The sequence below is a fragment of the Sparus aurata genome, chromosome 24 (genome assembly GCF_900880675.1).
Source record: "Sparus aurata chromosome 24, fSpaAur1.1, whole genome shotgun sequence".
Taxonomy (NCBI): domain Eukaryota; kingdom Metazoa; phylum Chordata; class Actinopteri; order Spariformes; family Sparidae; genus Sparus; species Sparus aurata.
Genome location: NC_044210.1, coordinates 13,418,506 through 13,441,154, shown reverse-complemented (window position 1 = coordinate 13,441,154; position 22,649 = coordinate 13,418,506). Strand labels below are relative to the sequence as shown.

General features: G+C 41.1%; 1 protein-coding gene across 1 annotated transcript; it reads right to left on the bottom strand.

Annotated features, from left to right (window-relative positions):
• Window positions 1-1,280: 1,280 nt before the first annotated feature.
• LOC115577184 (NLR family CARD domain-containing protein 3-like) lies at window positions 1,281-22,302 on the bottom strand (the record flags this gene model as incomplete). The annotated part of the gene is made up of 6 exons (XM_030410097.1): window positions 1,281-1,783; window positions 1,910-1,956; window positions 16,664-16,837; window positions 19,959-20,132; window positions 20,229-22,065; window positions 22,227-22,302. Coding segments are annotated over 6 exons (2,811 nt in total), but the record flags the coding sequence as incomplete, so codon positions are not given.
• Between the last annotated feature and the right edge of the window lie 347 nt (window positions 22,303-22,649).

The following is a 22,649-nucleotide window of genomic DNA, read 5'->3' as shown; positions in this document are numbered from 1 at the left end:
CTCAGTGTTTATTCTGTAATGTTCTTGATTTGCTTGAATGTCAGAGCACTTTGTTATTTTTGTGTTTAAAGCTGCTGTATAAATAAAGCTTATCGTAGTAAAAATCATATATCTGTGTGAAGCCTCAGCTTTAAGTATTTCTCAGTACTTTCTGAGTTTTCTCTGGCTCTTTATTCAGCATTATTCTGCTGGAGTTGAAGGACATTGCCGCCCTCTGCTGGTGAAAAGAAACCACAGCTGTTGTGTATCCAGTGAGCTCATATCACACTGTTCAGTCTGTATATATCTCAGTCTGTTACATTTCACTGCACACATTTCACTGTTTGTCGTCCTGGAATCAAATGAGGGAAATGTTCAGTGGTGTTCTGAGGCGGCACAATCACTGACATCTTTTAAATCAGCAGGAAGTCTTTTATTAAAGCTGCCACCACGCTGTTTTATTTCAACTGCAGTTATTTACTGCAGCAAAGGATTGTGGGTATTTCTACTTCTCTTTATTCTTAACAAACAGATGTGGGCCTGAATAAGTTTGTCCCTTTTTTATTCTTGAGGACATCAGGTTTAAAAATCAGCTGAACTACCCAAGGATTGAACCCACAACCTCCAGACTTCACAGCATCACTTCACCATCCTGAGCTGATGAATCAGTCTTAAATGAATCACTTTCTTTGAGCATTTCACTTCTTTTGACCACAAAATAACTGTGTGAAAACCTCAGGTCAGACAGAGAAAGACTTTTCTCACAGCTATTTAGTTTCACGGACAAGATTCAATTACATGTGTTAACCAACACCATCAAACTTTTGGTTTCATCATTAGAAACACATGAAACAAGTCAGAGTGTTTCAGTTGGAGTGTCGAGTAAATTTGATCATATTTTACTGTCCATTCACAACTTTGTTCACAATGATTCTTTACAATTAAAGCTACAGACGAGTCAATGTTTTCTGTTTCTTACATTTCACTAATAGTTGTGGAATTTATTGGAACAAGAGCCAGAATTCAAAACAACACATGACAGAAAGTACAAGTCAACGCAATTTACACAATTTAATGGAAGAAGTTTAAAATGTAAATGAAGAATCTTTTCAATCAGTTTGAATCATTTTGTACAAAGTTGACTGATGAATTTATTACAAGAAGCTGAAAGATTGATGTGACTGTGATCCTGTACAGACTCAACTGTTCAGCACTGACAATGTTTCTGTGACAGGAGGAGACTCTGCACACTAAACACCACACAGACTCACTGAGGAGGAACCAGAACTGGACCAGTAGAGTCCAAATCCAGGATAAAGAGGTTTAGTGAATGTGGTGTTGAAGGTGTGGAGGTGGATCAGTGAGTCAGAGGAGACTCTGTAGAAGGAAAGAGTGCCAGCAGGACAGTCTACATACACTGCTACTCTACCAGAGGAGGAGTAGGCGTAGAAGGAGGAGGAGGAGGAGGAGGAGATGTCTGTTTGCTTGTTATTGTGCCTGACATAGTAACGACCATCAAAGCACCTCAGACTCCAGGACTGATCATTGTATCCAAACACACTTTCTCCTCTCCTGCTGATTCTTCTGTAACTCACTGATATAGAAACATATCCTCTCCACTCAACCTCCCAGTAACAGCGACCAGTCAGACCAGTTCTACACAGCAGCTGAGGCCACCAGTCAAACCTCTCTGGATGATCAGGATATGACTGATCCTCCTTCACATATGTCATCTTCCTGTTGTTGTCAGACAGTTTGATCTTTCTGCTGACTGTGTTTGTGTCGACTGTGAGCTCACAGGAATCTGATGGAGAGAAAAAGACACAACACAGCTGCAGTTATTAATGTGTCATCAGTGTGATGATGACATCACAGATGTGAATGAGTGATGTCACAGTGTTTTCATGAATGAAAGTAAAAAGACACTCACACTTCCTCAGACCTGGTGTCAACCATCGGACTCCAGCAGGCTCCACCCTGAAAGGAGGAGGGGGGTCAGAGCAGCACATCCTCTTTCAGCATGCAAACATGGACATGACATGACTCTCATACACAGAAACACAATCTGTCCATCAGGCTGCTTCTCCCTGTTCTCCCTGAACCTCTTCACCTCTGCCACTCTCCTCACACACTGAGAGTGAGCCACAGGATGTTGGTGTGTGTGAAAGAGGACGACAACATCTGAGAACACACACAAACCTCCTGTTGGATTTATGACTTCATCTTTATTTTATTGGATGTTGTTGCTGTTTCCTGTGGGCGACCTTATGCTTGCTGTTTGATCCAATGTCAACTTGTGCTTATGTTTCTATATTATAGGACTTTTGTATTTGGACGTCCGAACTTTTGAGGTCCGATTCCTGTTTGAAGCTTGGAGGGCTTTTCTGAATCTCACCTGCACAGTCTGCTTTTTGTTCTTGCTGTGTTTCTGCTGATAGAAACAGCATGGTTTCATGTGTTGACATGTTCATGTGACTATAGTTTGGTGCTGGATTGATATCTGATGTATATTACAGCAGTAATAGTTACTGTGAGGAGAACTTCATGTCATGTTTGATGCCATTAAAAGCAGAAACAATGACAGAAAATGTCTCTTAGTCTGAAATCTGCTGTGGTGAACATGATGTGTCCAGATGTGACCAGAGGAACATCTGACTATGAAGCCAGGAATCTGTCTTTCTTTCTGTCTGTCTGTGGTTCACATGTCTCCAGAACCGTTCATCCAATCTACTTCATACTTGGTAGGTTTGTTGCTTAGGACTCAAAGAAGTGCAGCGTTCAGTTTGAATTAAATATCAGAATGTTTTAGGGCTGTGACAACTAACCCATTAAATCGATTATAAAAAGAGCTTCCCATCATGGATCAGCTGCTTCACTTCATAGTCAAAGACGTAGAGACGTCAGGAAAACTCATTCAGTGCAGCAGTTCTGGTCTCAGATGGTGGGGAGCAGTAATCCATCCAATGACGCGCCTCGCGTAGCTCAGGTGATGAAACAGGAAACTATTCAGAGATGCGCAGTCTCCTTTCTGATTAGACCCCTTTATGCATTTGCAACAGCGGAGGCCACGGAAGCAACAGAAACTACAAACATTACAGAAGAGAAAAGTGTACGAGCCAAGTCATCAAAAGTGTGGCAGCACTTTATATTAAAGTCTTCAAAGAAAACAGCTACAAGATGTGCAGAGCTGATCTCACATGGCCCGGTCACACCACATCACTGAAACCTGAAGAAAAAGCAGGTCGGAGCCACTACGGGTGAAGGAGACTCGGCACGGTGACTTAGTAAACGTTTCAAACCCAGAACCTGTCTACACTGTTCCGTAGTGTCTGTCCCTTTAGTAACTTATTGTTCAGTGTTTTAATGAGCAGCAGATTTGTTTGTTGGACAGGCTGACTGACAAAAGTTTGGACAGGATTAACTTTTGGAACTGATCCACTTCATCCATTAGTAAACCTGTTGTTCCTGCAAACACAAGATTAGGGCCCGGCTACATTACAGGTTTCAATTTAAAAACCAACGTTTAAGACAGAAAAACGTTCTGTCTGTGCTCTCAGGTCTGTGATGGATCAGTGTCGCCCCCTGGTGGGTTATTAGCTGTACGGTCAGAGACACTGGAGTACATAAGAGATGTTTTTAGAATATTTCATGTTTTTAGAATATTTCATTTCACTACATTTCATGTAGTAAGAGATCGTCTGAAGTGAAGTCTTTATTTCTTCACAATAGAAACTTGAGCACACCTGTTCTGTTAAAATATATATTACCTTTTTATTCTCAGTGCATGGCTCAGGCTGCATTCACAATGTACATTTATCTTTTTATTTCATTTTCTAAATTCAAATCCAAATTAAAAAATGTCTTTATTGGCACAATGTAACACATGTCGCATAAGCAAGAAAAGAAGAAGAACATGGTAGTGTAAAAACTAGTACAGTAGATCAAAACACAACATAGATATAACTCTTACCAAAGCTGACAATAACAGCACAACACCAAATAATAAGTGTCATCACATATAACATGAACAACTGTCAGCTGACTGTCAATCACTGTCCCTCAGTTTGTGGCAGCAGAACATAGACTGCTGCTGGATCACAGCTCTTTGGGTTCTCCCCTAGTAGGATTGTCAATGTTACTTCTAGGGCTGTCAGGCGATTAAAAAAAATAATCTAATTAATTATAGGATTTGTAATTAATTAATCTAATTAATCACTTTTTAATCTCATATCTGCTAAAGGTACCCAAATAAAGAATTCAAATTCTAGGACATTACAAAATTGTATTGCATGACTAATCAATTGAATACACTAAGAAGAGAAGATCTTTAAAATAAAATGGTCAAGCACATCCCAGCAAACCAATTAGGCCAGGTGCATTATTCAAAAATGCAATACAAATACCTTATATAAATAAAATTCAGAAATAAATTAAGGCTGAATCCCAAATAGGCACTGAAGCAGACTCTTAATCCCGACGTGTTTAGCGTTTAAATGATAAGTCAAGCTGGAGCAGCTTCGGTGATAGGCGAATTTTTTTTTACAAAAGCTACAAATAACCGCGTTCTTGTTGATTGTCCCGTCTTCGTTCTTTTTATAAATAAACTTGGCATTCAAATGCCCTAGCAACGATGTGCTCGCCTCGCTCCCCTGAGTCGCGTCCAGGGTGTCTGTTGTCACCCTGCTTTGACTAGCGACGCAGGTGGGAAGTGATGAATACGTTCGGACAAGTTCCTCGGTGCTACCGTCATAGACATATTAGAGTTTAGATTCTCTGCCCGAGCCCGAGCCTGCTGATATTTCCCGTCACTGTCCTCGGGCCGGGCCGGGCCGGGCCGGGCCAGGCCATTGATCAAGCATTTGTGTGTGTGTGTGTGTGTTTTTTTAATAACTCAAAATAATGACTGTATTTCCAGCTAGAAAACGTGCATCTCTCTCCTCCTTCCAAGATGCTTGTGTCGCTGCGTGGTGTTACACGTGAGTGAGTGTCCTCGTGCTGAAAACGTGACTTCTCGCGCACGAAACGTCACTCCTCGAGAAGCAAGAATATATTTTTACTAAGGAAAATGACGAAAATAATAGTAACGCACAGTGACTTGAATTAGTAACTTTAATCTGATTACTGGTTTGGAAATATTACCGCATTAGATTGCTCATTACTGAAAAAAGTGGTCAGATTAGAGTAACGCGTTACCGGCATCACTGATTGTAAGTGCAACAAGGAGCTTGAGAACGTCAGTTATAACAACCCACGTATCAAAAAAATGTCGAGTTTAAATCGGGCTCGGGCTCATAATTACAGTTAATGTGTCGGGCCGGGCTGGGTTCGGACCAGGGTTGGGAGGGTTACTTTAAAAATGTAGTCCGATACAGTTACTAATTACCTGTTAAAAAATGTAGTCAGTAACGTAATCCAAGTACCACAATATTAAAGTAATGTAACTTGATTACTTTAAGTTACTTTTGGATTACCTCAATGCACATGCAATTAAAGACTTCCTCTAAGGAACACATAAAGCAAATTAAATATTTAATTAATTGTAGGGTATGTTAGATTTATTCAGTTTTATTCATTGACTACTATCTATTCAGCTGTATTCAAGAATTACATGACATATTACAATAATAATAATAATGGTAACAGTTATTATTAGTGTTATTGTAACTACTAGGCCTATTTCTAGTAATAGCAGTAGTAAAACACCCCCACATATAGGATGTGTGGCACTTATTTGTCCCCCAAAATTACCCATACAATTTCCTAATATAATCATGCTATTTTAATACCTTGTTGTGAACTAAAGTGTTAGTGACCCATTTCAGTCACTGCAGGTGTTTCAGGCAATTTTGTAACGTACAAGCCCCACAAGGTGGCAGTAGCTACATCTGAAGTGTCTATGGGGCCCTCGAAAGTCAACAAGATTTCCACGATGAAGTCCATGCAAATGTTTCACAATAAAAGCCTACTAAGCTATTTATGCTGGAGGACTTTAAATTTGAGACGGACACAGGAAGTGTTGAGTTTGTATTAACAATGTAATGTCTTAATTTTAACAGGACAACCGGGAGCAAACCAAAACGAGACTTCAAAACTACCAAAAAACCTAAACACGTACCATCCCGGTCACCAGCAGCACCACCCACAGACCCAGTAGTAGTACCTAGTAGCAGCAGCAGCAGTAGTAGAAACAATGACAGTCCGAGTCTGGTTAGCAGGCTAACTAATGTTAACTTTAGCTAACATAATTTCTGTGTAGCTAGCTAACGTTCGCAGTTTCGCTTACCATTAAATGTTTCTTTAAATTAGATGTGGAGTCCTTGGACGATGGCAGTGTGTGCACCAGCTGGGAGACATAGCTTGCACTGTGCAGTGATGTTGTTCCCTCTTACTTCTTTAGAAACAAAGTAATGGCGAAATTTCCACGCAGGTAAAGCATTTTTTTCTCTAGCGCTCGAGTCCATAATGAGCCGTCTGGCTTCACTTGAGAGCAGAGCGTCGTTGTGACTGACTTGTAGTGAACTGTAGTAATGTGTGCACGCGTGCATACGGCATTACCGCATTGGCAAGTGTTAGATTCATTCATTCACATTTATTCATAATTTATTATCATATATTTTAATTGTAATCCAACTAATAATCCCAATTTTTTTCCAAATGTATCTGTAATCTGATTACGTCTTTTTTTTCTGTAACTGTAACGGAATACAGTTACTGTTTTTTTGTATCCTAATTACGTAACGCCGTTACATGTAGTCCGTTACTCCTCAAGCCTGGTTCGGACACAACATGCACGAGCTCGTGTCGGGTTGGGCTTGATATTTTGGGCCCAATCTAAGCTCTAAGATATATGTCTATGGCTATCGTAACGTGCCACTGCCAAGTAGCCTACGGATCATTCAATGGGCCAAATTTAAAATGCTTGCGCATTGAATTGCCACTCAGAATCTCAGAATTAATTGCGTTAATTTTCATAACGCGTTAATTTGCTGTGTAATTAATTAATCTAATTAACGCGTTAAACTGACAGCCCTAGTTTCTTCATCTACTGGCTCAACAAACCCTTTGTAATCTATTACACGTTTAACATGTGTTTCTCTAATATGTTTATACTTTTCACATGTTGTGAGGAAGTGCTGCTCTGTTGTTGTTGTGTTTTTTTGTACAGGCCTGATCTGTATTTGCCCTTTACATCAGCAAATATTAACTAAAACAACAAGGTGTGTACTGAGTTCACTGAGCTTCATGTGAATTGTGCTACTATGCAAACTGATATTATATAATATTGTGTCTGTCACGTCACAAAGAAACAAGTCAACATGGTGACTACGTTGTGAGGAAGGACGCCCCATGACACCACAGCCAGCAGCTGTTCTGACTGATGGTATCCTCAGTATGCTGCTAACACACATGAGGCCTAATTTTAAACAATTTTTTTATTGCTTTTCAATAAGGACATACAAAATGCCTCAACACATAACACACTAGTTGCACAGTGAGATGCAGGCAGACCTTGATGCATACACACACACATGCAAAAAGTAAAAAAATAAAATAAAATAAAACAAAAACAAAAATAATACAAATAAAAATGGTCACACTCAATCACCTTACAGGTAAATGTAATCTATTGTTGCCTGAGAAAGTCCATTAAGGGTGCCCACATCTCTTCAGATTCTTGCACTTTACCCCTAATTACATAAGTTAGCTTTTCTAATGTAACACACATTGCCATCTCTCTAATCCAAGATTGTGTAGAGGAAACTTCAGTCTCTCTCCAGGACAGAGCAATCATCCTCCTGGCCTGCAGGAGGCCAAAGTTGATCAGAGTCTTACACTTAGAGTTAACAGAAAAGCAATCTGGGCATATCCCTAAAATACAGAGCTTTGCTATGCAGGGTACCTGAATACCTGTGATTTCACTTAGAGTGCGGACAACCATTTTCCAAAAAATTACCAGCTTAGGACATTCCCATACACAATGAATCAAAGTACCTTTCTCAATCAAACATTTCACGCATGTATCTGGAATGCCAGGGGACCATTTATTGAGTTTCTCAGGGGTTATGTATGTCCTCATTAACCACTTATGTTGTAGCAGTTTCATTTGGGTATTAATGGTTTGTGATTGAGCTTTTAAGCATGCTGTCGCCCACTCAGCTTCTTCAATCGCTTCCTTAATATCTGAACTCCATGCCCTCCTTCTATCGTGACTAGATTCCTCATCATGCGAAACAAGTGCTGCATATAGTGTGGAGATTTGCCGTTTCCCATTCATGTGTTTTAACACAATGCCCTCAAGGCAGGACAGCGGTGGCTCATGCATAGCCTGGCGATGCTTTGATGAGATGAAGTGTTTCAATTGTAAGTATTTAAAAAAGGGGTTTATTTGGAATTGAATATTTCAAACAGAGATCGTTAAATGTTAGTAAAATGCCCTGAAAATACAAATCTCCAATTTTTTGCACTCCCCTTTCGGCCCAAACCTGAAAACCACCATCTGCCCTGCCAGGAGTAAACCGCTCATTATCCCAAATAGGTGAAAACTGAGAGATGGGGGGGTGTATCACCGATATGTCTATGAGCTTTAAACCATATATCAATAGAGTTTTTAAGGAAGGGATTTGTTGTTTTTTTCTTTAAAGTTTTGAAATCTGCTGAATATAAATATAGGCTTAATGGCAGCTTAGATATTGATGCTTGTTCAATATAAACCCATGCTGGAGGGGAGTGTGTGACTAAATAAAATATAGCACTGCGCAGCTGAGCGGCCCAGTAATACCACTGTAAACTGGGCATCTGTAATCCACCCCTTTCATATGGCAAATACAATAATCTGAGTCTTAGTCTAGGTTTTCTGTTGTTCCAGATAAACCTACAAAACGCACTGTTCATTTCTTTAAAAAAGGATTTTGGCAATGGTAATGGGAGTGATTGAAACAAATACAAGAATTTTGGCAAGATAGTCATCTTAATTATGTTGATCCGGCCAATCAATGATATTGGCATTGTTGTCCATTTTTCAAGTAAGTCCTGTACTTCTCTCATCAACGGGTCATAGTTTGCTTTAGCAACTGTATTAATTTGGGGGGTAATCTTAATTCCAAGATAGGTAAAGCCCTCCCTCGCATTAGAAAAGGGTGTATTTATAACTGGGTTACTTCTTTCATCTTTGTTTAAGAAAAGTATAGAAGATTTTGCATTATTAATACAGTAACCAGAAAACTGACCAAATCTATCAATTAAATGTAATAATGTCTGGACACTGTTTGATAAGTTTGACAAATAAAGGATCACATCGTCTGCATACAACGATATCCTATGTTCATAATCTCCAATTATTATGCCTGACAAATTGGCCTCGGCTCTAATGGTCATGGCTAAGGGCTCAATGGCTAAAATGAACAATAATGGGGAGAGCGGGCAGCCCTGACGAGTTGACCTCTCTAATGTTAACGGGCTTGATAAATTGTTATTCGTCATTACACGTGCTGTAGGGTTGGTATACAATAATTGTATCCATTTCAGAATTTTTCCCCCAAGACCATATCTTGGTAACAAATTGAACAAGTAAGGCCACTCGATTCTATTGAACGCTTGTCTGGCATCTAAAGATAACAGCGCTGTATCCCTGGTATTGTTTTTAGAGTGTAATATGTTGAGGACCCTTCTAATGTTATGAAATCCCTGACGGTTCTGTACGAACCCATTCTGATCACTGTGTACCAAAGAAGGGATATATGGATCTAGCCTTTTGGCAAGAACTTTACACAGTATTTTTGTATCTACTCCCATAAGACTAATAGGTCTGTACGAGGAGCAGTCGGTAGGCGTTTTCCCAGGTTTCAAAATAAGAATTATTGTAGCGAGTCTTAAAGTTGGTGGTAGTATGCCATTATTTAATGACTCGTTAAACATATTAAAAAGTGGGGTCAATAACTGCTTCTGGAAGGTTTTATAAACTCTATTGGCAGGCCATCAGGCCCCGGATCTTTGCCTGAGTTGATACTTTTAATGGACTGCAATAGCTCTTCCACCGTTATGTCCTTATCCAAGTCCTCTTTAACCTCTTTGGTGAGCAAGGCATCGCTATAAGCAGGTGTAGGGGAACATTCTGACCTGTACAGTGATTGGTAAAATTCCTTAAATGTATTATTAATATCTTGAGGATCGTTTGATACCTCCCCTGATTGAATAGTTATGCCATTAACAGCTCTTTCAGATCGCATCTTTTTAATTCTCCAAGCTAACAATTTGCCAGCCTTTTCTCCCTAATCATAAAAGGCCTGGTTCAACCACAGCAAACTTTTTGCTGCTTTATCAGATGTTAATTTATTATATTCCATTATTAAAATTGGTAACCGTTTTTGTTTTTCAGGGTCATCTTTATTATTTATATCTATTTCCAAAGATTTTATTTGTTTCTCCAATTTATTAATTTCTGCTTTTTGTTTCTTGTTTTTAGTGCTTGTGAAACTGATAATTTGCCCTCTAATATATGCCTTGAAGGCTTCCCATCTAATGCATGCATTAGTTTGGTTAGTGTTGATCTGAAAGTAGATGTCAATCTTATCTTCTACATATTTAACAAATTCTGGGTTTTTACGCCACCTCACTTGCAGACGCCAGTTAGGGGGAGACGGTTGAAGCTTCTCCATTTGTACAGACATAGTAATGGGGGAGTGATCACTAATGACTATACAGTCTAACCAACACTTCTTAATCTTGGATACCAGTTCTTGTGATACTAAAAAATAATCTATGCGAGACCTGGACTTTTGCATTCCTGAGTAGCATCAATTTTCCAATTTATCTGGGTTAAGTTTTCTCCAGATTTCAGATAAGTTTAAGTCTGTGATATATTGTGAAATAGTTTTTCTAGATTGTTTTTTATGGGGATCACATTTTGTAGAACGATCTACCGACGGGTTCAAAGTGCAATTGAAATCCCCACCAATAATATTTAGGCCATACAAAGAAGACAAGGTTAAGAAGAAATCTTCAAAAAATTTTGGATTGTCCTCATTAGGGCCATATATGCTGGCCAGATTCAATGCGAGAGACAGAATTCTACCCTGAGCGATTACAAATCTTCCTTGGGGGTCCCGGATAGTATTAGTAAGTTGAAAAGGAATTGTTTTGTGGATAAGAATTAGTACCCCCCGAGCATGGTTGTTATATGTGGCATGTATAACTTGACCAGGCCACCTGCGTTGTACTTGTTTAATTTCAGTGACTGTTATATGAATTTCCTGAAGAAAAATAATTTTAGAATGTAGGTTTTGAAGTCTGTTCATTACCTGTTTCAGTTTAATTAGCTTATTGAGTCCCCTGACATTCCAACTTGTAAATCTTAAATCACACAGTTTTGGGCTTTCCATGTTGTTTCAAGTGCAGTGAGATAGATGACCATGGTGAGTGTGACGAGAAAAAAAAAAAAAAAAAAAAAGAAGTGGTAAGAACTGACATTTTAAAAAACACAACTTTTGAAATCCCTTGAGCAAAGAAGATTTTGTGACCATCATGAGTGAGCGATCGTTGTTTGGATGTGTTGAAGACAAGGTCACGGTCTTGAAATCGCAGGAAACGAATGATTACAGCTCTGCTTCGATCAGGTCTTGGTCTTGCTAGAGTGCGGTGCGCTCTCTCCAAGGTGAACGACTTGGCGACGTCGAGCCCCAGCCAGACCGGCAACATGGGCTGGATGTAATCCGCCATGGGCTGTGTCTTTTCAGCGTTTTCGGGGAGCCCTACCAATCTTAAATTCTTTCTCCGGGCCCGGTTTTCTAGGTCTTCCGTCTTGGACTCTAAATAGGCGATGCGTTTAGCGACATTAATCAACTCCGTTTTCACACTCTGCAGGCCATCCTCGTTGTCTCCTATGCGCCCTTCGGCCTCCGTGAGCCGCTTAGCATTAGCGGTGATATCCTGTTGAAGGTCCGCGAAGCTCTTTTGCACAGCATCAACAGAGCTGTTCATCTCAGCTATGCGTCTCTCCACGTTGTCTAGTTTTGCCCCAAAGCCGTCAAGAGTACTTATCTTGGTGATAATCACGCTGACAGCCGTACACAGTGACTGCAGCTCACTTAGCACCGCGGCTAAGTCAGTCCGTGGGCCAGCTGCATCGTTAGCATCATCGGCTGTCGCGGTAGTTGTAGTTTTAGGTCTATGAGAGCTACGATTTCTGGAGCTGCTCTCACAGTCTTTGAGCGTCATTTGTTTAGACATCTTTTGGAGCCAATTAGAAGCGTTAATGACTAGGACTTTGTAAGCTTTTAGCAGAGCCGTGAGGAGCACCCACTCTAAGCTGCCATCTTGGTCCGCAGCTCCACAGCGCCCCCACAAACTCTACTTTTGCATTCTTCATGTAACAAACATTTTAGAGGTGTGAATCTTCACCGGCCTCACGATTCCATTACGATTCAGCTGTCAACGATTCTCGATGCATCTCAGTGTTCGTCATCCTCAATGATCTACATCACTGCACACGGCTACTAGTCATCATTTAAATTCCCCTGTTATTCTGAAACTCCTTCTAATAATCAGACTGCAGCAGTCTACAAAATAAAAGCTGCATCTTTTCAATCATTAAACAAACCTGCATCCATCTGCAGTGTCTTTCACGTTTGTCTACAATAATATAGTTTTCACTTGGCCCTGTCAAGTGGTGATCTAGAATGCAATTACTCCAGTGTTGATAAAGATCAATTTATTAGGGGTGTCACGATTCTCCAAATCCTCGATTCGATTACATTTTTGATTCGAAGGTCACAGTTCGATTTGATCCTCAATTTTTACATTTATCTTTTTTAAAGCACAGGTTGCTATGCCATTTTTAGACTACACTTTTATGCAATATAATATCTGAACTTTGTTCTCAATGTATCACACTACATTGTCAAATTTAAAACATTTATTAACAACTTCAGTGAAGAAGGAGCGGGTTCAAGTTCTGTCGATGGGTCTCCTGCATCTGCAGTTGCCATTGTTGTAAGAGTGGCGTAGCCCGTTTCAGGAATAGGCGGTGCGTGAGGTGTGAGTGGGCGAGTGAGAGTGAGGGAGCGTGTGTACGTGCAGACAGTGAATGAATGGGAGATGAAGGAGAGGCGAAAGGTGTAGCAGTAGTAGTGACAGTGACAGCGACAGTGTACAATATAGGCTGCAGTTTGGCTGTGAAAAAAGGCGACGGCTCCTCAAGATACAGCAAAGCTCCCTGGTATTATTTCCCGACCAGCTTAACACGTGTGTGCTTTTTTCTGCTTGGCAAGCCGACCGGACGTGACATGGGGTCAAGGCAGCATCGACTATTCCATTTTCTAATTCGAAGTTCAAGATTGTGACTCAGTTTCGGTCGATTTCGATTTAAAATCGAAATCGCAATACCCTTATACATTATACCTTATACCCTTATATAATATATATATTAAAAAATCAAGAAAAACGTAACAAAACATAACAGATTTCCATAACATTGGTTATTTGTAGTCATTTATGAGTCCTCACTGAAATAATATGAAAATGCAACTTGTTTGTTTGTTTGGGACCTCCTTGAAAACGAGATGCTGCAACTCAAGGGGTCATCCTAAATAAATTGAAATTGAAATTGAAATTGTCACAACAGAACAGAGGAAGATCAAAATATATTATAGGATTTGTGGCGTTCTAAACACGAAAACTGCAAACAGGGACGTTGTAGAGCAGGGTGCACACACTTTTTTAGCTTGTGAGTAGGGACGTAACGGTATGAAAATTTCACAACGCGGTAATAGTGACTAAAATTATCACGGTCATCGGTATACCAGGGTATTTTTCAAAATGTCTTCAAAATGTTAAAAAAAACACTGTTAATTTGAAATAATTTTCATCGAGATTTATATTTAAATACATTTATTATATATTAAAATAGTCCAAATCCAAAACCTTAACAAAACACTGCAAAGTTAACATTAAATAATTATAAAAGAATGTATCAAAACTGTGCAAAATAGGTCATTGGCTTTTTGTGGTGAGGGCACGTAAGCAGCCTGTTCTTGAAACGTGTCCTTTAATGTCTGCGTTACAGTGGTAGAATGAGATGTAGTGGCAGCAGCACTCGATTGGCTAGCAGACCCTCTCTGTGAAAAAAATTAATAGAAAATGTCATTATTAATTATTACTGTCATTGTTACTTAATATTAAGGGTGCAGCCAACAGATCACAAAACTCACAATTTAGATCATATCACTTTTGTGAGGAACAGGTTGGATAATTTTTAGATCAAAACAAAAAGGATTACTGTTGTTAAATGACTTATGAATACTCTATTTTGGCTCTTATTTCTATCTAGACATATGTTATATTCACCATTTTATATTATTCTATATTATTCTACTATTCTACAAATAATCCACAAGTGTTATATATTTCTGATATTACTTATATATATTGGCTGTCTGTCTCTCTGTCTGCCTGCTCGCCTGTTGTCAATGGACTCGGTCAATCTGATTGGTCAGATGGCTGCTGAGCCACAGGTAGACGCTGCTCCGGTGAACGGAGCTGAGATGAAAGTCAGTCATCTAACTTAGTCCACCCAGTATGTGTTCGTGTCAAATCCTCCTCACTGCAGCTCTGCATCAATGTTTGGGGAATTATTAGGTCGACTTTAAAAAGTGAAATCTACAGTTAATAAGCGGTTCAGATGACGTGCCAAATCAACTTCGTTCAGTTATACCACTATCTGGTCAGTTTACATTAGGGACAACAGCAAATTAGACAGAGAAAACTCGACATACACATACTTCATGCACACAAGCTTGAGGTTAATTTACCTTGCATTTGCTGAACAGTCGCGGGTGATGGTCGTAAAGTAAAAGTAAGTAAATGGGATGTGTTGCCGCCCCTCGCAACAACTTTCTTCTAGCAGCTCCTGCAGATAGGGCTGCCATCCTCGACCAGCTGTCCTGAGCATTCTTATAACAACCACAATACGCCCAGACTTCAGATTTGGTTCTCTCTGAAGGAGGAAAAATTCTGTGAGGGCTGCTACTATCACGTCCTCCCTCCGCCATGTCTTCTTCACTACATAACAAGCGCAAGTTGCACGCTGCGCATGCGCCACAAGTTTTCCACACTGTGGTTACCGACTGGGGCGGTTACCATGGTAATTAAAACTTAAACGGTAACCTTCACCGTCGGGAATTTTACCGTGGTTTACCGTGACGCCGGTAACCGTTACATCCCTACTTGCGAGCTACTTTCAAAATGACCAGGTCAAAATCATCTACCTACAGAAAAAATACTAAACATCTATTTATTTATACATACACTGAGTATACTTTATATAACACAATGCATAACTGATTTTGAGAGAGTAATGTAACCCTTGGTATTGCACATAAAAATTGACAGCAGTAATGCACATAGGTGACAAACAGCCATCAATACCGCACACAGTTTACACACCGGGAGCTGGTGGATTTCTCCATGAAGTTTTTGAATGCCTAAAAAATGTCCTCTCCCCGTGTGCGTTCTTTCATGGGCAGCAATGTTAATAGCTCTTCTTTTTCAGTAATATCTGCCGCCAATTTGGCCGTCTTTTTTGCGGCTAGGTCCACGGATTTAGACAGAAGGCTGTAAATAGGGGGTTTGTTTTGCTAAATCCGAGGCGTCAATGTGCCGGCAATTGCGTGAGATGGGCGGAGGTGTCGATGACCTGCACTGTTGTGCGACCCACAGCCGGGGAGTTTTAAAACCAGGAAACAGCTGATCATAGCAGTCAGAGATGCTAGCGTCTCCTCGGTCTCTGTAGCTGTTTGGTTGTGTCCACTTGTTGTTGTAGTGGCAAGCTACTAATGGTCGCTACTTTCAAATTAAAAGCCCTCTGCTAAGAACCCAGTTCTAAACTCCAATGTGGTGCAATGTAAAGCTCTTATTTTGAAGACAAAGTTGTTGTCACTGTTCACTGCCCAAATTCGTGCTTTACGTTACGTCACATGTTTACGCCTACCCCGGTGGCGGCTTTTGGAAAATAAGGAATATTACGCCTCCCTTTTAGAAAGACAGGGCAGCACATTCCTGCCCTTGCTTTGGAGAAAATGTGCCGCCTTTTCTATCTAAAAGGGCTAGACTCGACCTTTTGTAGAGTGCCCTCTGGTGGACAAACTATGCAATACCAACACTCATAACATGCTTGAAGGGTGTTTCGTCCGTTTTGTACTTTGTTTTTTAAATATTAATTTATCTGCCATTATAAATGCCGATATCGATAGTTTGGAAAATGCCTAATATCGGCCGATAATATTGGCCCGCCGATAAATCGGTCGGGCCAATGTTAATGATTTGATAATCCTGGATTATGTGGAGTGTGGAGTGTGAAGTAGTTTGGATGAGCGGTTCATCAAGCAGCAAAACCAGAGGCCAAGAAATCAGACAAGCACATTTTGAACAGGCACTAAGCTAGTCTGAAAAAAGAGGTGAAACTTTAGTGTTTGTGCTAAAACTCTCCTGGTTGCTGATCTTCATCTTATGGTTTCATCTTCCTCTCTTTACTTGTAACTCTTGGCTTCAAGCAATGCTGCCTTTTCTCCTGAACAGAACTGAACAACTGGAGATGGAGTAAACAAAGCAGATCTTTCAACACTGAACCATCTACAATAGAGATGCAGAGTCTCACACTGACTGTCTGTGGCTGCAGCAGGACTCTTCATACCTGAGAATGTCCAGTCTCCAGTATGGATCCTCCAGCTGAGCAGACAGCTGCTTCACTCCTGAGTCTCCTGGATGATTGTAGCTCAGGTCCAGCTCTCTCACATGGGAGGGGTTGGAGTCCAGAGCTGAGGCCAGAGAAGTACAGCCTTCCTCTGTGATCAGACAGCCTGACAGCCTGCAGACACACACAACAATACACATCACACATCAGCTGAGGGTCCTGATGATTCAGTCAACATCCGTGTTTAACATTTATTATATTCATCTTCTTAGTTTTCACTAATTTACTAATCAGCACTAAACATTAGGGCTGTAACGATGCACATATCGAAACTGAAATCGCGACACTCAGATCCACAAACCTGTCTCGCTGTGTGAGAAGGCAGAATCGCAGCCCTATGAGTAATAATAAGTACGCCCTTTCACACAGCAACGCCACATTAACACCACAGCGGTCGTTAGCCAAATCTCCGCCATTGCTAGTTCACAGAGAGCAAAGTGCCGCTGGAGTAAAGACGAACCGTTGTGTAATTCACACAGAAAGCCGGCGCTGTGGCTCCTAAAGAATCGTGATGGTACATGTCATGATGTTGACGTGTGTGTGTTTTCAAGGGGTTTCCCCGGTGTCCCCCCAGTCAATCTAAACCCGACGGAGGCTGTCTTCCGGTCGGGAGGGCTGACCGTCACAGAGATTTTTTTCATCATAAACACACGGTGACAGATGCTGTTTTTCGGGCAGAAATGTGACGAGGAGTCGGTAGGACGGGCGGGACAGACGCTTCTCCACGTACAGCTGCGGTATTTGTTTCCTCTTTGCCAAAGACAGTTACAGTTACTACGTTACCTTAGTTTGGTTCTGTACCATTGCTTTGTGGGACATTTCTCTTTATTAAGTTGAGTAAGGGACCTGTGTAGTTAACAGACCATCCTATAGACATGTCCTCCATGCCAATACTGCACCTCTGACACTATAAGACAAGTATCATATACAGAAGTTATTGAAATGTTACATAAATAAAATGTTTAATAGAAAAAAATTTAAAAAAAGGTTTGTATCAAACCGTGGGTCAAAAATCGTGATACGAACCGAATCGTGAGTTTGGTTACAGCCCCACTAAACAGAGTATAACTGAAACTGATGGAAATGCCATTAGTTTTGTAATTATTTGATCATGAACCTACATATTGTACAGATTGAAATGATGACCTGATGATGGAGCTAGAAGAAAAGTCAGAGGATCACCAAAGTAATTACAGTTCATCCTGAGGGGAGCATGAATGTCTGAACTACACGTCATGACAACCCCTTCAATGTTTGTCGAGATTAACAATTCCGGACCCAAGAGCAGAATAGACTGACAGACCCACAATTTATATAAAATGCATTCATGCTTTTTACCATATGGTCAAGCCCAGCTTCAATTGCACATGAGTATTTGTTAGATGAAATAATGAAATTATAATGAATCCTTACCTGAGAGTTTCAAGGACACAGCCTGGACTCTTCAGCTCAGCAGAAAGTAGCTCCACTCCTGAATCCTGCAGGTTGTTGTTACTCAGGTCCAGCTCTCTCAGACTAGAGGACTGGGAGAGGAGAACTGAGGACAGAGCTTCACAGCTTCTCTCTGAGAGGTCACAGCCACTCAGTCTGAACGGGAAATAATAAATAAGAACATGGTAAAATGTTGAGTTTTAGTGAGACAGTATCCTATAGTACTAGAGTTACACTGTGCTGCCGACGAGAAACAATCTGTTTATCCTGATCAATACTGCATTTCTCTAACCTTTGTTTTTGTTTTCTGTTCCCACAAGCTGCAAGCTGTGTCACTCTCTACACTCTCTATAGCTTTCTCCTCCCCCTCCTCCTCTTCTCTCTTCTCCTTCTCTTTCTCCTCCTCCCCTCTTTCTTTCAGGCTCCCTTCTGATGGACCACGGCCCCCTGGGACCATCTACCGTTTCCGGGCTCCAGCTGCCTTGAAATACGGACTGATCTGGATCGTCACAACCCGGGCTCTGCTGGATCATTGCTCTCCTCTGCTTCACTATCTCCTCATATCTATATTTCCGTTAACCTTGATGCCTCTCTCTGTGGCCTGCCCTCTTCCAGGTCAGCATGGTGGACAGGAGGTCGTGTGGCTCGGGCACCACTTGGCGATGCCTTGTCCTGCTCGGTCGTCTCCTGGATCCACTCACTTTACATAACTTGTGTCCGATTTTCTGTTGATGTAACTTGTAAACTGTGAATTGTTGCTCTTTTCTGTACACGCAACATCTATTGCATGTCTCTCCGTCCTGGAAGAGGGATCCCTCCTCTGTGGCTCTTCCTGAGGTTTCTTCCATTGTTTTTTTTTTACCCTGTTAAAAGGTTTTTTTTTCCATCAACATGTGAAGTTTTTCCCCACTCGAATCGAGGGTCTAAGGACAGAGGATGTTGTTCACTGTACAGATTGTAAAGCCCACTGAGGCAATGTGATTGTGATTTTGGGCTATATAAATACAATTGATTTGATTAGATTTGATTTGATTTATCAGTATTTCAGACACTCAAAACTATTTTCAGTGTAATTTCCACATCTCCTTATATTGTCTTCAATACATCAGCAATTTCAAAGAGATAATTTATTAAATAACTACTGGGTTAACCAAAAACATATATTTGTGTCAAATACATTGTAAATGAGTTCAAATAAAAGCAGTTTTCAAAGAGAGACAGAGCATTCGGGTCACTCAGTGTCTCCTGAAGCAGAGACTAACTGATAGACAGACAGATGGAACATGTCCATTTATATGGTTTCTTGGCCTGCTGCTTTTTGTAGTTGTAAATAAATCACTGGGCACCTAAATTCCATTTCTCCCCATCATTGTAGCAGTCCACAGGAAGGACCCACCAGAGTAGAACCGTCTCTGTGAACCAGACCTCCTGATTTAAAAATCAAGCACTGATACCAACAAGCTCCCCATGTGGCTCAAAGTTGTACTGCAGAGAGAAAGCCTAAATTAAAGGAAAGGAAAATCTGCTTTTTTGTTTGGTGACCAAAATAAAATCCTCTCTGGGAATGACTGGTAGACATAATATCTTGACTGACTGAATCGAGAATAAACATCCAGTTATCAAAGTCATATGATATCAAGCATAAATTAGGTTCTCTATAAAGTAAAGGAGCTGGATTAATGACAGGTACATTGAAAGAAAACAATTCTGCAATTCAAAAACTCATGAGAGAAGCCGTTTAGAGTGTGTGGATGTCTGAGTTTATAGAAATATATAAATGATTCACAACAAACAGTGATCTGACCTCAAACTTTCCAGATTGCAATGTGGACTCTCCAGTCCAGGTAACAGTAGCTTCACTCCTGAATCCTGCAGGTTATTGTCACTCAGGTCCAGCTCTCTCAGACTAGACGACTTGGAGCTGAGAACTGAGGACAAAGCTTCACAGCTTCTCTCTGAGAGGTTACAGCCACTTAATCTGGATAAAGAATAATGAGCAGAACAAGACAATTATTTCTATTTGGGTCAATAACAGCACATTTACGGAATTCTGAAGAAAGTTCTCCACACTTACAGAACTTTCTTGGAGGCTTTGACCACTGGCAGCAGCCTCAGAAAAGCCTCCTCTGAAGCAAAGTATTTATTCAGGTCGAACACATCCAGATCTTCTTCTGACGACAGTAAGATGAAGACCAGAGCTGACCACTGAGCAGGAGACAGTTTATCTGTGGAGATATGTCCTGAACTCAAGTACTGTTGGATCTCCTCCACTAGAGAATGATCGTTCAGTTCATTCAGACAGTGGAAAAGATTGATGCTTCTCTCTGCAGAAAGATTCTCACTGATCTTCATCTTCATGTACTCGACTGTTTCCTGATTGGTCTGTGAGCAACTTCCTGTCTGTGTCAGCAGACCTTGTAAGAGAGTCTGATTGGTCTGCAGTGAAAGACCCAGGAGGAAGCGGAGGAATAAGTCCAGATGTCCATTTTGACTCTGTATGGCCTCGTCTACAAAACTCTGGAGGTACTGTGTCAATGCAACTTTTTTCTTTGCTTCAGACTTCTGGGAGTTAATGAGCTGTGTTGGTTTGTCTCTGAATAGTTTAGACCACCAGGATGTTGACTGCTTTGTTTCTGCCAGCAGATTGACTCCAGAGTGGAGATGGACATGAAGAGCAGCCAGAAACTCCTGAACACTCAGATGGATGAAGCAGAACACTTTGTCCTGGTACAGTCCTCTCTCCTCTTTAAAGATCTGTGTGAACACTCCTGAGTACACTGAGGCTGCTTCGATATCAATGCCACACTCTGTCAGGTCTGATTCATAGAAGATCAGGTTTCCTTTCTGCAGCTCATCAAAAGCCAGTTTTCCCAGGGACTCAATCATCTTCCTGCTCTCTGGAGTCCAGTGTGGATCTGTCTCAGCTCCTCCATCATACTTGACATTCTTCACTTTGGAATGAACCACCAGGAAGTGGATGTACATCTCAGTCAGGGTCTTGGGCAGCTCTCCTCCCTCTCTGGTCTTAAACACATCCTCCAGAACTGTAGCAGTGATCCAGCAGAAGACTGGGATGTGGCACATGATGTGGAGGCTTCGTGATGTCTTGATGTGGGAGATGATTCTGCTGGCCTGCTTCTCATCTCTGAATCTCTTCCTGAAGTACTCCTCCTTCTGTGGGTCAGTGAACCCTCTGACCTCTGTCACCATGTCAACAAACCCAGGAGGGATCTGATTGGCTGCTGCAGGTCGTGTGGTTATCCAGAGACGAGCAGAGGGAAGCAGTTTCCCCATGATGAGGTTTGTCAGCAGCACATCCACTGAGGTAGACTCTCTAACATCAGTCAGGATTTTAGTGTTGTGGAAGTCCAGAGGAAGTCGACACTCATCCAGACCGTCAAAGATGAAAACAACCTGGAACTCTTCAAATCTGCAGATTTCTTTGGTTTCAGTGAAGAAGTGATGAACAAGTTCCACCAAGCTGAACTTTTTCTCTTTCAGCACATTCAGCTCTCTGAAAGTGAATGGAAATGTGAACTGTATGTCCTGGTTGGCTTTGTCTTCAGCCCAGTCCAGAGTGAACTTCTGTGTTAAGACTGTTTTCCCGATGCCAGCCACTCCCTTTGTCATCACTGTTCTGATTGGTTCATCTCCTCCAGGTGAGGCTTTAAAGATGTCTTCTTGTCTGATTGTTGTTTCTGGTCTGTGTGGTTTCCTGGATGCTGTTTCAATCTGTCTGACCTCATGTTCATCATTGACCTCTGCAGTCCCTCCCTCTGTGATGTAGAGCTCTGTGTAGATCTGATTCAGAAGGGTTGGGTTTCCTGCTTTAGCGATCCCCTCAAACACACACTGGAACTTCTTCTTCAGGTTAGATTTAAGTTTACGCTGACAAACTGTAGCAAGATGTTCTAAATGAACACACAATAAAAAGTTCATGAAGTTACTTATGAAGAAAATATGACAGTTTCCTTCCCCTAAACATTGTATATATAAACAGATTCATCATCATCAGACTTCAGTAAACGTCTCATTGATCCAGCATGTTAAATCTTTAGAGAAATCCTCTTACTGCTCTGCAGACGGTCAGCCAGCTCCTCCTGCTTCATCCTCCTCAGGAAGTGAAGTGTGATCTTCAGAAATGCCTCTCTGCTGCTCCCCCTCTGCTCTTCATTCTCACCGTCCAACACCTCCTCATCCTGCCTCTGACTCTCTAAGCATTCTGGGTAATCTGAACTCAGAACCTTTTGGATCCTCTTCAGCTCATTCTTCACAAAAGTCACAATGTTCTCCTCCAGCAGCTGAAACAGAATATTATGTGAATAACAAAATTTAACATCCATGTTGGACAGATTCACCACTGGTCTGTAAAGTGCAGCATGGAGATTATTGTGAACAGACTGGATGTAAAAGTAGTTGTTGTTCATGTACAGACCATAAATATGGATTCCAGATGTGTCTGATGCTGCTGGACAGATGGACCTCTGGGAACCTC